General features: G+C 40.6%; 2 protein-coding genes across 4 annotated transcripts in view; one reads left to right on the top strand and one right to left on the bottom strand.

Moving 5' to 3' along the window:
* MED12L (mediator complex subunit 12L) overlaps nucleotides 1-16416 on the top strand; it is a 625134-nt gene that overhangs the window by 436575 nt on the left and 172143 nt on the right. The gene's annotated exons all lie outside the window — the stretch shown is intronic.
* Nucleotides 257-7256, bottom strand: P2RY14 (purinergic receptor P2Y14). Its single transcript, XM_074369514.1, has 2 exons — nucleotides 7140-7256; nucleotides 257-2470 (listed from the first exon to the last, which is right to left on the bottom strand). The coding sequence occupies exon 2, from the start codon at nucleotides 2447-2449 to the stop codon at nucleotides 1430-1432; it is 1020 nt and encodes a 339-aa protein (XP_074225615.1). The 5' UTR covers nucleotides 2450-2470; nucleotides 7140-7256; the 3' UTR covers nucleotides 257-1429.

Genomic DNA, 16416 nt, shown 5'->3' with positions numbered 1-16416 from the left:
GATATGTTTTCTGAGTTTTGCCTAAAATCCGATGAGGTTCTAGAACATATGAAGTACTTATTTAAATACCACTGAAAAGTCAGCGGTAAATAGGATTTTAAAAATTCTCTGTAACTTCTTCCTGTGTGTTCCTCTGGTTCCTGTGTCTTCTGTTAATATGTACAACTGAGTGTATTAAAGAAATTATGCATGTCCTGACTATGAGGAAATCTGATAGTGTTATTTGATATGTTGACTATTAAGAAAAAAATTGACATTATTTTAAAAATATGTTTTTTATTAGTATATATATATGTGATAAAGCTTGAAGTACATATGAACGTGACTTACAAAATTACTTTAGGAGACCATTTGAATGATGGGCTGAATGTCTTCTAGCCAGTTAATAGCAGAGAAAGAATTTAGTTTTGATGACTCACAAGCCAGCAACCATATTCCATATCTGCACACATAAAATTTTTTTGCTTTTCAGAAAATGTGATGTGTAAATTTTCATTTTATGTGTAATTTCTCACTCACTATTGTAAATGTTAGATTTTCTTTTTATTAAGTCCAGTTGCTTTCTAAGAAAACTACTTTTCTCCACTCCTAGAGAGTAATAATGTATGTTGCCAGCCTGGGGTATTTGTGTGTGTCTTTTCTTAGTCAACCTGTATTTTTTGCACGCCACTGAACAGGGCAGTTTGCTGGCAACCTGCGCCAATATCTAGAATCTCTCCGTAGAGTTTGCTTAAACATATTCTAACACCAGAATCCCAGGCTTACTAAGTGGTTTAACTAAACTTCATATAAAACATATTTAAAATGTATCTTAACTCCAAAATGCTATCAGAGAAAAAATTTGTATTTTTTACCACAGTATACAGAATTTCTATCTACTTTCCTTTGAGATACTAGTGGGGGATTTCTTAAGTAATTTTTTGGGTGTCTACTTATCCTGCTTCTTCAAATCAGAGAAAACTTGACCTTTTTTTTTTTTTTTTTTTTTTTTTACTACAAGCAGGCCTCTAATCGTTTATCAAACTCTGCCTTCTTTTAAGGTGGTCTTTAATGACCCTGTTGAAAAAAGTTGCATACCTTGCTAACTTAATTCTTGTGTTTAGAGAAGGGAGATGCACCTGTGAATTGTCTTGATTGCTTCCTATTTTCTTTGCTATTTAAAGTTCTATATTAACTGACCAGATTATTGATTACAAATTTAAACCTTCTATTTTGATGGGATGAGACTGAATAACATATTATTTTTTCCTTGATGTTACCAAAAAAAAGCATGGAAACTTACATTTTAATTTTATTATTGTACTAAATTGGTTAGTAGTGCCGAGAGATGATACTTATTATCATGGATATGCTTCTTATCCACTTTTTAATTATGTAATAGAAGTTTACAATATGTATGCCCAGATTTTATTTGAAAAACCGTGGGATTTCACAAAGTGTCTGTGCTTTCTTGCGTTATATTTCCCCTTCTGGTTTTGGAAGTTTCTGAGTCATGGTGAACTTTTAATGGGATGTGTAATTTCTTACATAAGATTTCTCTAAATGGCTGGCATAGAAAGAAATAAATAATGGGGTCCAGGCATATGTTTGCAGCCGACAGTAGCAGGGAGAATTCTTTCACATAGAGCAGGATTTCTTTGGACTGGCAGCTAAAATGGGTTTCTGTCTGGCTCCGCGTGTAGGGGACTCTGGCAACATGGTAAGGGACAAAACAGACAAAAAATACGAGCATGATGCTGAATATATTGCGGCTGGATTTCTTCTTGACCGAGACAGAATTCTTTTTGGACTTAAGGTGGGACTTAAAGATTTTCCTCGTGATAGCAGTGTAGAAAATGATTAACGAAAGGAACACAATCCAGAAGATGCCTATAAAGATGTAGTTTGAGGCTTTGTGCCACTTGAGGCCCAGTTCGTTTTTAAGGTCCACACATTTTATCCGCGTGACCTCCTTGACGCTCTGGTTGGTCAGGATCATGTTGGGGACGGCAAGCAGGAGCGTGAGCGCCCACACCAGCACCGACAGGAGTTTGCTGTTGTTCACCGACTGGATGAAGGACGTCAGGAGGGGCTTCACGATTTTATAATACCTGTCGAAGCCGATGAGCCCAAAGAACATGATGCTGACGTACATGTTGATGTAGAAGAGCACGGCGGAAACCCTGCACACGAACACGTTCAGCTGCCAGGGGCCCAGGCCCGAGTCGCCCAGAATCTTGAAGGGGAACGTCAGGCTCATCAGAAAGTCGGCCACGACGATGTTCTTGAGATAGACGATGAAACTTTTGGAGCTGGGCACGGAGAGGAACACCCACCCCGACACACCATTGAGCAGGACCCCGGCCACGAAGACCACGAAGTAGAGCCCGGGGATGATTTGCTGGGTTATGAGGGTGTTCTGGGGACAGGAGCCCTCTGAGGGCTGGCTGGTGGCGGTGGCATTCGTCATTGCAATGTTCAAAGGTGAGACCTGGAAGGTGAGGCAAGTAGGTGAGCAGGACACTCAGGGCCTTTGAGTCATTTGCCAGGGGATAGCAAAGGGCAGTAAATAGACCTGAGGCCACCAAGTTCTTGAAACTAAGTTCTTGCTGTATGTTTGCTAGGTACCCTACCCCATCCTCCCTCCCTCCCTCATCCCTTCTCCCTTTCCTTCCTTTTGAAAAGGGAAGAATAGAGTTGACAGATGACAAGGAAGAAAAATTTGAGAAGCGGGACTGTCTGAGAACTGAGGTAATAATGGAGACCAGCATTTCCCTAAAATGATAAGGGTTCCTGTAAAACTCCAGAGTGCTTTACCAGCATACACGTCTGAATGAGACTGGTACTTTCAGTATAGGAATATGGGTGTCTTTCAAAACTGAGACATTCTGTGGTTTTTTTTTCCATTTAAAACCTGATTTGTATTATTTTGATAAATTAGGAAACAAACGCAAATGATGAAAGTACCTTAAGTATCCTGAGAAATGCTCCCCAGGGTGCATTCTAGATCTCCACTGCCCAGCACGGCGGCCCCTAGCCATGAATGGCCAAAGAGCACCCGAGGCAGGGCCAGTCCAGACTGAGATGTGACGTAAAATGCACACTGAATTTCACAGACTTAGGGTGAAAAAAAGAATGTAAAATATCTCAATATTTTTAATATTGATTACATGTTGAAATAATATTTTAGGAATATTCCAGTAAATTATGTTTTTAATTTTAATTTCACTTAATTTTGCATTTTTAAGAAGATGAGTACTAGAAAATTTAAAATTGCATAGGTGGCTTGCATCACACTTTTATTGGACAGTGCTGCCCTAGGTATTAATTACCCAGAACCTTCCTTCATCAGAGAATTCTGTATATTCTTTTCTCCTTTTTTTCTTTTTTTTTTGGGGGGGAGGCAGTAATTAGGGTTATTTATTTAATTTCAGAAGAGCTACTGGAGATGGAACCCAGGACCGTGTGTGTGCTAAGCATGCACTCTACCACTTGAGCTGTACCTTCCCCCTGTATGTTCTTCACTGATGTGGACATAATGATTTAGGGCTCAAGGAAGATTAGAACTTTTCTGGAAGGTTATTTGATATATCCAAGAAAACATTTATTGCCCATCTTATATGTAATGTTAACAACCTGCTTAACCCTTCAGCGGTCCAGTCCTCGTCCTCAGGATACAGTGCAACTCTTTAACCCTGAGCTACCAGACGTCCCTTCTTGGTCTGATCCCTACTGATTCCACCTCCAGCTATGAGTTCCCACTGGTCTGGACTCTTCTACCTCCTTGTAGGTTCCATGATTTCTCTCACCTTGAACCTTTGCACTGACTTTCTTCTGCTACCTTCTTGGCTGGCTAACTTCTCTTTATCCTTGAGGCCTCAGCTTGGATGCCTCTTTCTCTCAGAAACTTCGCTCTTCCCATCCTTGCTTGGGGTGGATTGGGTGTGAGGTCCCTTATGTGTGTGCTCACAGTTCTGTGCTTCTTCCCGACCACAACACTCATCTCTCTGTTTTTTGATTCTTCTGCTACTGTAAGCTCCTTCAGAGGAGGGAGACCATGTCATTATTATTATTATTATTATTATTATTATTATTATTATTATTATTATTATTAATTACCATTATATTCCTAGTATTATATTTAGGACATTAGATATTTAAAGTATTTGTGAAGTAAATAAATATGCAGCCTGAGAATACAGGACATGAATCCCTGCTCTTAAGAACTTTACATCTAGTCAAGGATCATGGAAAGGAAAGATTGTGGAGGACAGTGGGTTCCTCGAGGACAGAGAGTATATATCTTGTTCTTTGTATTTCTGGTGCCAAGCATGGTGCTTTATATGCAGTCAGTGAAGGGCTCTGTCAGTGAAATTAAGGAAATGTGAGAAAGTAGAATTTGGAAATGTGGAATGTGAAATTTGGTCTCATTGCAAATTAAAAAAAAATCATACACTCAAACTTTGTGTGCTACTTTTCACACAGTATCTTGCTTCTGTGTACTCTTCCTGCGTGCATTTGGCAAAACTAGAACTATTTCTAGCTGCTCAATTTTGCCAGTCCTTGAACTTTTGGAAGGAAATCTTAGCCCCTGCACACTTGGCTCTGATCATAAAGGGTTTGTAGTTAGCTTGCTTCTTTGTAGGTCTTCTGTGGTCTGCTTTATATTTTCAATAATAAGTGAAGGGGTCACATTTTCTGTTTTTAACTGTCCATGGTGGCAGAGAGGCTGTGTCTAGTAAACAATTGGTCTTGTCCCCTGATAGTAAGGTGCAGCTTAGTCTAAGAGCCCGTATCCCAGAGCTTGAGAGAATGCTCCCAGGGGTCCCAGTGCTGGGGACTCAGCCCTTCAGTCAGTGTGGTGTGGTGCACGTGATATGTATTCAGTAATTGTTGGATTCACTGGAATTTAAAATATAAAATTGAAAAAAATATTGGATGTCAGTACATTTTAAATCAGAGATATTAGCTATATAATTACATAGTGAAATAATAATTTCTAGAAATGATTTGGTGAGTACCAAATTTCTCTCCTCATAGAAAAATTATAGAAGGCACCATCTAAGGGTGGGAGGGTATAGCTCGGTGGTAGAGCATGTGCTTAGCATGCACAAGGTCCTGGGTTCAATCCCCAGTACCTCCATTAAAAAAAAGCACAACAACTTATTAAAAAAAAAAAAGACTATCTTCAGTAATAGTGAAGAATTTCCGGAAATGATTTAGTGAGAGCCATGATTTCTTTCCTTTCCTTCTAGAAATCTGTATAAAGACATTTTCTCAGAGTCTTGTGACTTAGGCCCTCTTGAACTGCAGTATTTCTGCATGTAGCTTGACACCATGGGTCCAGAACCACGTTCTCTGAGTCCTCAGAGTGTCAAGAATCTGAGCATACACGCCCTTGCGATGCACATCATGCCTGCTCACTGTGAGGTTGGTGGAAGGGGCTGGCTGACCCAGGCAAACTTCTATCGCAGGAGCGACTTCTGAAGTGAACTGAATACTCAAGGTTTGCGTGGGTCTTTCTCGCCAAACATCTGCTTGCTGTTTTGGCCTGCTTTTAAACAATTGCAGATAAGGGTTTCCATTTTAGGATGGAAACATTTGAGACGCATTGGTTGGGGGAAGAAGCAGGGTACCACTGGTGCCTGTGCTGCTGTCTGGTTGGAACAGCGGAGGTGAATTAAAGGGACATTCTACATGAGTAACGAGCTGAAGGTAAATCCGAGACAATTTAGATGGTAATTTTCAAGCTCTCAAGTCTGTCTGTCCTTTAGCAGTGGTGTTGATGGCGGGGCACTGCGTCCTCTGGGTACACAATTCACTGTACTTGGAGTCTCAGTGCAGCAGCCTTTTCTACAGTGATAGTTCTCGATGTGTGAAAAAGGAACTCTCGGAAGGCATCTCAGCAAGGGAGGCCAATTATATATTGAGACCAAAAGGCAGGAATGTGTGTTAGATGATAAATAGGACCAAATAACAGAGACCTGTATCGCTTTGACCTTGTAACATCTGCCCAGTTTCCTCTCCTTATCTTTAGTATAGAGGTGATTTAGTATCCTGATAAAGAGACCTACTGAAACTTCAAATCATTTCACAGATGGAGGAAATAGTCACATACTGATGCTGATTTTATACAATAACATAAAAATAAATAAGTACCAAATAAATCAGAAAGAATGTCTCGGTGTTGGCCAACAACCCTCTGTTCCCCTTCCCAGACTCTCAGCTGATTTACTGTTTCTAAGCAGTCTGTCCCACCCTGTTAAAGATGAGACAGACAAAGGGAGAAAAAAGAGGAAAGGCACCTCTAGATGATGCTCTACCGAAAAAGTGCACGCCAGTTTTTGGAAGTGTAGCCAGCTCTGCCCATGGAAGTTACCTGAGATTACCTCTGAATTTCTGTAGTGAAAGTGCTCATTATGTTAACCTTGAGGCTTCAGGGAACATAAGCAAAGCTCCCTAAATTCTTGAAACTACATTTAAGAAATGTGGCAAACTTTAAAAAAAAAAAAAAAAAAGGGACACTTAACAGTATAAGGCTTTAGCTTCTCTTAGGTGAAAATCTCCCTTGTTCCACAAATCCAGGTAAAAGAGAATGAAACGACATGAAATGTGTTATTTAGTCCGTATAAACTGTCACTTTGGATCTTTGGTCACATAATTAAAGAATAGGGTGGAATGGGATTTGTGAGACCAGAAGACTGCTGATGTGTAACAGGAACCTGTGAATTGCTCTCATTTTTTTTTTGCACACCTAGAATATGAATGGCCAGTTTTCACTGTAATCTAGATAGTGGGTGCTCTAGTCCCCAATGAAATGTTAGGTCTCAGGATGCTGATGCGTTAAGTGTCTTCAAGTTGTGGAGTATTACCTATCACCTCAGGGCTCTCTCTGGGTAGAATTTAGTTGATGCTGGACCGTGCAAGGCACTGCTCACTCCAGAAATACATTCATCTTAATAAGAACATGCTGTCTTCACTACTCATCTTCTGTATAATTACACATGGTGACCCACTTTTCTCTTATATGTGGACCACCTTCCACTCTTCTCATTGTGTGCTGGAATTCTACTTTCTCTGAAGAAGAGAAATTATTCCTTCATAACATTTTGATGACATTAACAAAGGTCTCGATAATACTAAAGGATTTTTTCAATTACCTTTTGAAAAGTTCTGTCTAATATGAGGTTTCCTTTCAGTGAAGTAATTTAGCCCAGGGAGTGCTTGTCATCTTGAAGTGGCCAAAGTGTTTCTTCACTAATGATCCTGTACTGTAGGAGAAAAATGGAGAATTAATTAGGCTAAACGAACGCCAGAATGTTTTTATTGGAGAAGAATGTATGGTAGCATGGTAGCAGTGTACTTACTTTTTAAACTCATCTTTTATAATTGTGAAATATTTCAACTTGTGCGTTTGTTACTTTGTTTTGGTTGTCACTGTTGATTATTGATTTGATGTAAACCCTTGTGGGAAACTTACAAACTCTTTATTTGAGAAGGTTGGGCATGAAGTGTTTTTAGTTATTTGTTTGTTTGTTTGTTTGTTTAATGGATTTGGACACTCAAATCAGTTCATTAAATTACTGAAGTTAACAATTGACCATTTTAGCCAGGAAATCATAGGCAGTTTTTTTGTGTGTTTTCTGATTTTTTTTTTTCAAACCTTCACACCATTGGCATTTTGGGTCAGATAATTATTTGTTGTGGATAACTGTCCTCTGCATTGTAGGATGTTTAGCCACATCCTTGGCTTCTAACTATTAGATGCCAATAGTATCATCTCCCCAGGTTATGACAGAAATGTCCTCTGGAAGGCCAAATTGCCCCTGGTTGATAACTGCTGATCTAACGACACTTAAGCTTGGACTTTGCAGAGAAAACACCTGAAAGCAGTATTGTCTGATAGGAAGAGGATGGGTTTGGCAGAATGGTGGTTGGATTTGGTTCTGCCTTGGTCTAGGTTGTCACCTTTCTGAATTCTTTAGGCCAGCCCTTTTTCAGACTTTAATGTGTATACACATTTCCTGGGGCTTTTGCTGAAATGAAGCCTCAGATTCCATAGGTCTGCAGTTGGGTGTAAATGGTGATGCTTCCAGCCCAGTGACTACTCTTTGACTAGCCAATTTTTTTTTAGACCGTGTAAACAAGGGACATTTAATAAATATTTGGTGAGGAGGGTTAAAAAAAAAAAACTTCTCTTTGCTGTAGTTGGGACTTCAGGTAGGAGAAGTTACATTATAGGTAGCTGAAATCTAGACTCTTAAAGTTGATTCATTATCGATCTCATCATAATAATCTCATCCTTCTGGTCTGGAAATGTAAATAGATACTTTATGGAGAACAGTGATAAACAGCATCTTAGACTTACCCAGACTATTCCTGAAAGGTCATGAAACTCTCCTTAAAAACAAAGAGATTCAGTTCTCTGTGGTATAATAGTGTATGTGATTCAGGGCAGTACTGAGCACGACCTGGTCGGGCATGAGATAGTCTAACTTCAGGGTGGTGCTTACTCAGAGAGAGGGAAGAAGGAGTGAGGGATGGCGTGGGGTGGTGGGGCTTGAGCTGTATTTGTGGTGTTTCGTCTCTTCAGTTCTGAAACGACTAGGCTTAAATATTACTGTCAATTAACACTGGGTGATTGGGTGCATCGGTATTACCAACATTAACTTCTGTATTTTGTGTACTTGAAATATTTCATAATTAGAAAAAATGTGTATGGAGAATGGATTGTTTTCAAATCTCTCTTTAATCAGTATTCACCTATGATGAGGGTTTTCCTTCCTGATCTTTGTTCTGTACTTACACACTGACAGTCGGATGTTTCCTCCTCTCTCTCTACATTCCAGACATGAACGGCTTTAATCCAGGGTGCCCCAGATCTTTTCGTATGAGATAAATATTTGTTTTGTAGATGATGCTGCTGACAATAGCAAATAGTACAGATGTGTGTGGTCGTTGTGTACCTTTCCAAACTTACTAAAGCCATTTTCTTATTACTGCTTTCACCTTCCTTGTTGTAATGTGTGGCTTTTGTCTTCTCTTTTTGGTGCCAGCGTAGGGTATCCTAGATGGTTTCCAGAGCCGTCATAATAGGTTGAATAGAAAGGGGATTTATGTATGGGCTACTTACTTGTTCAGTCTTGCAGTCATAGTTTGTGGTATTTTATGTTATTAAATGCTTTATAACATTTTATATTTAAAAAATATTTTATAGTATTGAATAGTATTAATTCTAATACTCATTAGGCTCCTGGCCTTTCTTATTCCATGGTGGTTCAATATTTTAAAATTTCTTACATCCTGACTCTTGGTCCCGCCTCTCTTTCCCAACATTGTGACTCCTTAGGGCTGTGTAAGCAGTGTCCTTGCTTCTGGGTCATAGACCTGTTCAAGGGGAAGTCATAAGCATGCCAGTTGCTTTCATAGGTGCTACTGTTTTTCCTCTGTAACTGACCACCCTCGCCCCCTTGCTTCTCGGAAACCCGTTTTCTACTTGGCTGCCTCTCAGATTCTCATAGTGGCTATCTGACCCCTTCCCTGCTCTCCCCGCGGCCTCTGTCTGGCCAGTGCTCTCTCTAGGCTCAGCCAGCCAGAATCTTACTTTTTTTTTTCACCTGAAAGAATGAGCCCCACTTATCTTTTTCTTCATCACCCTGAACATTTAATGTTTGGCACTCACCACACTTCTCAAAGGCTGCCGGGGACCCTGTTTCTCAATTTGTTGCCCTTTCCTCAGTTGTTCTGTCTCCTGGCCTCCCTACAGTAGTGGTTGGTCTTGATTTCCCCTTGATGAACTCTTCTGTTCTTAAGGTACGTTGTAGCCTTTGCCTCTTGCATATATCAGGTCTTCCTTTCTTTGCCAAGAACTTTTGTTAATTTGCTTGCTAAATCAATGCATCAGAGCATGTTTACCAGGCACTGCGGCGATACATCAGGCACAGGAAGACCCCAGGGTAGGGGAGACGGAGCAGAGTGGTACTTCAGGTGCAGTAGGGGGCTATTATTGAAGGAGGAGGAACAGAGCGAGTACCTTGCACCTCCCAGTGTCGGGAATGGTGATATCAAGGCAATCTTCTTGGGTCATGTGACGATGAAGGTTGACAAATGATTTGATTTAGCCAGTTAAAGCAGGGGAGGGAGGGAGTGTTGGACGGAGAGAGCTACTAGGCGCACATACCAAGACACGTGAGAGGCAGCACAGCAGGAGGGTTGCCCAAGCTCTTGAGAAACATGGTAGAGCCTTATCAGTGAGTTACTGTTACCATCATTTTGCAAATGAGGAAATGGATGCTTAAAATGGTCAAAATGGTTACTCATTAAAAGTGAATTAAGCAGCTAGTAAGTGTCTAGACAGCATTCAAACTTAGGTCGGTTCAGCTCCAAGCCAGGTCTCCTCTACTCCTGAGGGAGCTTGGTGGAAGCGTGTTGTGTGTGTGTCTGTGAGCGCGTGCATGTATGCAGGCCCTTCAGCGTTGCTCTGGAGTACCCCTTTTAGGAGTCATCCAGTATTTTTTTGAGGGAAGGTGCACAGGTGTGTGTGAGTTTGTGTCTGTCCTGTGTTTGATTTCGGTGTTAAGGGTCTGCAAGGTATGAATGCCTTCAGTTTCTCCACTTAGCCTCTAGGTACCCCAGCATAGAGAACCTCTATTATATTTGCCAGTTTTTCAGAAACACTTTCAGAATGTTTAAAAATGAACGTGTTCCTGACCTGTGCTCTGTCTCCTGCACTGAGTTCCAGGAAGTGTAGAATCGGACCATTCATAACAGTGATTAGAACAAATGACATCAGTCAGTCTGTGGTGAAGGCTCCGCTGCTGGAGGAAACCCGGATCAGCTGCTGTGGTTTGGATGCCACCCGGATCCCCTGCGACCCCGGTCACATGGGGGCTCTGCTTGTTGCTGCTTCTCCCCTTCAGCCAGTTTTCTCTTGCATAGACATGAGGTCTGACTTGATTCTCCTAACTCCTGCCCTCTATGGCCCATTGACTTCACCTTCAGTTAGAGCCTAGGTCAGTGACAAACATGCTTTAATTTAACTTATCATTGGACAAATGCTGTGGTCTCAATTAAAGAATTGAGGAGCTGTGCTGATTCGTTCTCACATTAGTAAAGTCTGCATCCTTTTCTTAGGCTGAATTGCAGACACTTAAGAACTTCCGTTTCCACCAAAGCAGAAGCTCAGCTCTGTCTTGACAGCCAGGCCTTCCTCCTGGGCCCACCTGTTTACAGACTCTCAAATGTAGAAAGACTAAAGATCTGTGAGTTTCTGCTGCAAACACAATCCTTCTTTGACCATGTGTGATGAGAAGTGGTGAGTTAGTATGGATAATAAGCTGATAATGCCCAAACCTAGTTTTTACTTTTAATTCCAGCCACTTCCCTTGAAATACTTTTAGCAGAACTCATAGCAAAATACAAGACTGGCTCCTCTTAGAACTTGGATTTGTCTTCACATCTTGTGGTTATGCAAATGGACCACAGGGACTGTGGGGGGAGGGGAAAGTGTGCCACAGGAGCCAAACTTCTGGGACCATGAAAATGGTCATCCATCCTTAGCCTCTGTACCAGGAGCTGCATCTGAGTTGTCAGGATGGATTTTGGCAGGTTTTTCACCTACAGTCTTTGGTATAGCCCAGGGTTTCTCAGCCTTGGCACTGCTGACATATTTTTGAATTCCAGCTCTCTGCGGATGAACAGACTGGTGCATCATAAGACGTTTAGCTGCGCCTGTCCACTAGGTGCCAGCAGCACCCCATGATTTAAGACAACCAAAACTGTCTCCAGACATTTTTAAATGTTCCCAAGTTGAGAACTACTGAAATAACCTCTTAGTGGTAGTTGTATCTGGTATCATTTTGATACAGGAAGAGAATTTAGTCAGCTCTCTTACTGGTGCCAAACCTTAACTGTATATTGAGTAACTCAGTGGTATTAAGTAATTCACCTGCCTAGGTCTCAGAATGTGAAGTGGGTTTTCTTTACTGCTCTGTTGGAATAATGGGCAAACAGTACAGCATAATAATTTAAAACATTCATGTTGGATGCAGTTGACCTTGGCTAGAAATATGGCTCAACTGCTTAACAGCTATAATATTGGAATAGTTACTGAGTGCCTCTGTGTTTCAGTTTTTACATCTTTAAAATGATGGGGTAGTAGTTGCTACCTCATAGGGTTTCTATTCCTGTAACAATCAAATACCTGGTGTTGGGCAGTGTATGACTCAGAGGGAACACTGGGGGTTCAGGGAGTGAACAGAATAATGGGATGTCTCTGGGACTCTCAGTCTGCCAGGACTTTCCCTGCATTGGGTTCCTACAGTGTGCCCTGCTTCCCCACATTTATCTGAGGTTGATGTTCTGCACTGCAATGCAGGGCTTGTGGGAGGCACAGTAGATCCTTTGCAGAGTGCTCTGAACCTCCTCGGGTATCTGACCCAGCAGAGCTTGCCTGCGGGAGGTTAGGGCAAAGGCTGTGCTTCTTATGGTCCCATGGTTCTAGTCACGGGAAGTGGCACTCAGCAGTAGAGAGTGAGAGTGAAGTCCTAAGTATTTCATGCTTTCACCCAGCAATGCACGCAAGCCTGAATCTTTGATAAGAGTGATGTAAAGCTATGAAACTCCTGTCTTTAGAGTTTTGGGAAATGATTCCTTTCCCTGGAATTAGATTGAGTTGCTGAGATTCCTGACTTTTTTCCCAGTCTGTTCATTACAGCATTGTTTTGGAATATGTGGTTCTATTCCCTGGGGCCAGGCAAGGAAATGAATCTCTGACCTCTTTTTGCTTCACTGATATGGTGTTTGCATTTCTCAATGAGTCATGCTGTGCTCAGATCTTCAGATCTTGGAGCTTAGGGCTTTGCTAGGGGGATGGGGAACAGATTTTCATCTGAGAAACCAACAGCTTTAACTACTCAGCTAAATATCAACCACTTGTATGTATGTTCAAGATTCAGACTTACATATCTGAAGGAAAAGAATGTAAGTATCCAGGATTTTAGGTGGAAGTAGAAACTAAAGTTTATGTACTTCCTACCTGTTGGAGGAATCAACCTTTGATTTAATAAAATATATTGAGATACTAACTTACGAATTGGGAAATTCTTTAAAGGAATTTGTATTTTATTAAACACAGTCTATAACAACGAAACAGCTATATTCATTTCAAGATGAGTAGGACTTAAATGTGAGAGATGCATTTTTATGCAGCTTAAAGATGGGCTCAGAGTGCATATGAAATGGAAGGCCTTTACTGTTAGTGAGTCCTAGGCCCATTCCAGTGGGATCCTTTGCTGAATGTCCATGTCCTGTTTAGATCAATCCATTTGTCATTATTTGATTTCACTTTTCCAACGGATTTCAATATGAGTCCGTCAGAAATGTTATAAGGAAGTCATCTCACATCTTGCCGTGACCCAGGGGGGCCATTAGATGCCATTTCATTATTGTCTCAGATGTAATGTCTCTGTGTATGAAATCTGGTATGAAATCTTTCCTTCTGGACCATAAGTTGCATTTCATGCTCATGACCTGCTTGGACCACGACCAGCTTTGTTTTACTCTTTTTTTTTTTTTTTTCCCTTTCCTCCAGGAAGCCTACAGTGACTTCCCTTGTAATCTTTCTCCATACTTTATTGCTTTGTTCTTTTGTATTTTCAGGATCTCTGTCTAGCGGCTACTTTCCTTCAAAGTATAAACCCACACCAGTCTTTAATAAAACAAAGTAAAAGCTTGTAGGTCTTGAAGTCATGACACTCCGGTAGCTATAAACTTGCTTTAGCCTTTTCCGATCAATGAGTTTGTCTTGTTTCTAAGTGTCACTGCTCACCAAGAGGAACCAAGACTCTTTGGAGAAATGACTGATTTCTAATCAGGCACAGGGACGATACAAGGCAAGTTGATACCTTGTGGGCAAACAGCAAGGAAGTACTCAGACTAGTGGGGAAACATAAAAAATGGACGTGGGGGCTGACTTGGTGGCACTTCTAAATTCAACAGTTTGGATATCAACAAGAATGACAGTAATAGATAAAAATATTTAAAAAAATGAACTAAACCCAGGAGTTAATAGTGGTATTTAAAAGCCCAAATAAAAAGGGGGGCATGAAGACAGGGACAAGCTCTTCTTTACAGAAGAGTGTCAGCTAGAAAAGGTAGAAGGAATGATAGAAAGTCACCATTTTTCAATCTCAGTCTGATAACTGATTCAGGAAACAATCTAATGGTTGTGAAAAGTCATTCATTGAAAGGTTGTAGGAAAACAGGATGTTCCAGTCTGAAAAGCATCACTCCCAGATCATTTAGAATAACAGAAAAAATGGTACCTTTTCAGCAGGGATATGTGGCAGTTACTGAATGATCGAACTTAAAAATGGGATAACTTGGTATTTTGCATCCCAACTTAGTTAGATGTACACAACATAACCTTGTCAGAAAGCTAATCATGGATAAACAATTGGACAAATTCGGAATGTGAATCGTCCTATAAGACAACCATCCTAGACTCTAAATAAATCAATGTCATGAAAAGCAAACAAACACAATGGGGTGGGAGGGAGCAATTCTAGATCAAAAGAGACCAAAGAGAAACACTGTGGTTGGTGACTGGCAGCAGTAGAGGATAATGCTGTAGAAATTGTTTGGGGACAATTGTATGAATCTCAGTGCAGACTATTTTAGACAGTATTACTGAATTATCTTAATTTTTTTCCTCAAAATTTCTTTTTCTAAAAAATTTAAACATTTTTCTTAAATTTTTTCTTAAAATTTTTTTTCTTAAAATTTTTTTATTATTTTCCTAGGTGTGGCAATGGCGTAGTTCAGTAGGAGAATATTATAATCTTCAGAGATGCATGTTGAAGTATTTAGGAGGGAAGGGTCATGATTGTCTGCAACTTACTTTCAAAATGGTTTAGGAAAAAACATGTAGTAAAAAAAATTTAGTAAAACAAATTGTGTGTATACATGTACTTTTTTGGCTGATATTTATAACTATGTATGCATACACATGTAGATATAGAAATAGATATGTACACATATTTGTATGTATTATGTGTGTGTGTGTGTTAGTTTTGCGGAAAGAGTCCTGAGCTCGGTACCTGACACACAGCAAATGCGTTATCAGTCTTAGACTTCCTTGCTACCCGCCGTACCTTTTCTTCTCAGTTACCTCTGGGAGCTCCTCTGCCTAGCCTTACATTGATGTCTCTCATTCTATTCCTGGCTGCCTTCTTTTCTCTTTCTTCCCATTCTTCTAAGCCAAAGTCATCTTTGTTGAGAACGTTGTTTAAGACTGTCATCCATAAGACAGACTTCCCTTTCATCTATCACATATGTTTTTGGCACCTGTTATCAGGCAGTGTTCCTGGTGATGGGGATCCTGCCCTCTTGGAGCTCAGAGCCTGGTGGTTCTGGCATCAGAGTGGCCTCTTCTCCCTCCCCTCCCTTCCTGGCACCTGCCTTTCCTACAGCCCTGGGTGGTGAGGAGCCAGGTCGCTCACCTCTGGAGGACACGTAGCTCCCACCCTGAGCTAACACTGCCTTACCGTCTCTTTCAGTCTCATCACGCTTTGTAGCAATAGCTGCCGTTCATTGGGAACTTTACCTTATACCAGACACAGGCAGTGCTAATTGCTTTTGAAAATATTTTTTCTTCTTAATGGAATATTTGAAACTTTGAAAAGCATTTATAGAAATATGCTGAAGAACAGCAAAAAGAACACAGCATTGGCCTGAGAGCCAGGACCTTACCAGTGCTCCAGCCCCTCCCCTGCTCTCCTCCCTGCTCTGTCCGTCCGTCTCCCTCCACCAGGAGGTAACCCTGTCCTGAATATTGTGTTTTTCATTTCCTGCCTTTAAAAAATGATTTTAATCTATATGAATTCACTGCATTTCATTATAAAAATTGTTCGTGGTGTTTGTAGTCTTCCAGGACTTTTTTTTTTTTATCCCCAACTCAGTATTATGTTTAAAGTTTATCTCTTTGGAAAAGGAATTGGAAAGAGATGGAAAAGGTAAACATTCATTCACCCTATAGCTGAACATTGTAATTCTGAATATATACCCTAGAAAACTCTCTTCCAGAAGCTGACCAAGCATTTACAAGGATGTTCGTAGCAGCACTGTTTCTAATGGCAAAAATGTGGAAATAGCTCAAATGATTATTGACAGGAGAATAGGTTAAAAAATTAAGTGAAATTTTGTGCAGTTGTAAAAATGAACAAACTACTGCGCTTTAAAGTCCTACAGTAGTCCTGAGAAGACAGAAGTAACCCCATTTTATGGTTGAGGAAATTAAAGTCTAGACAGCTTGAATGACTTGTCCAGCGTGTAAGAACTGGTATGTTGTGGAGCTGAGGTGTGGATCCAGTGCAGTGTTTTCCTAAAGCCTTAGCTACTAGAGAATATTGTTTCCTGTTGAAAGACTTGTTTTTATTG

Source organism: Camelus bactrianus, chromosome 1 (assembly GCF_048773025.1).
Source record: "Camelus bactrianus isolate YW-2024 breed Bactrian camel chromosome 1, ASM4877302v1, whole genome shotgun sequence".
NCBI classification, from domain to species: Eukaryota; Metazoa; Chordata; class Mammalia; order Artiodactyla; family Camelidae; genus Camelus; species Camelus bactrianus.
The sequence above is the reverse complement of the archived record's forward strand: the minus strand, read 5'-3'. Positions and strand labels throughout refer to the sequence as shown.

Coding starts and splice junctions, on each gene's coding strand:
- P2RY14 (XM_074369514.1), bottom strand. CDS start 2,449: ATGACGAATGCCACCGCCACCAGCCAGCCCTCAGAGGGCTCCTGTCCC.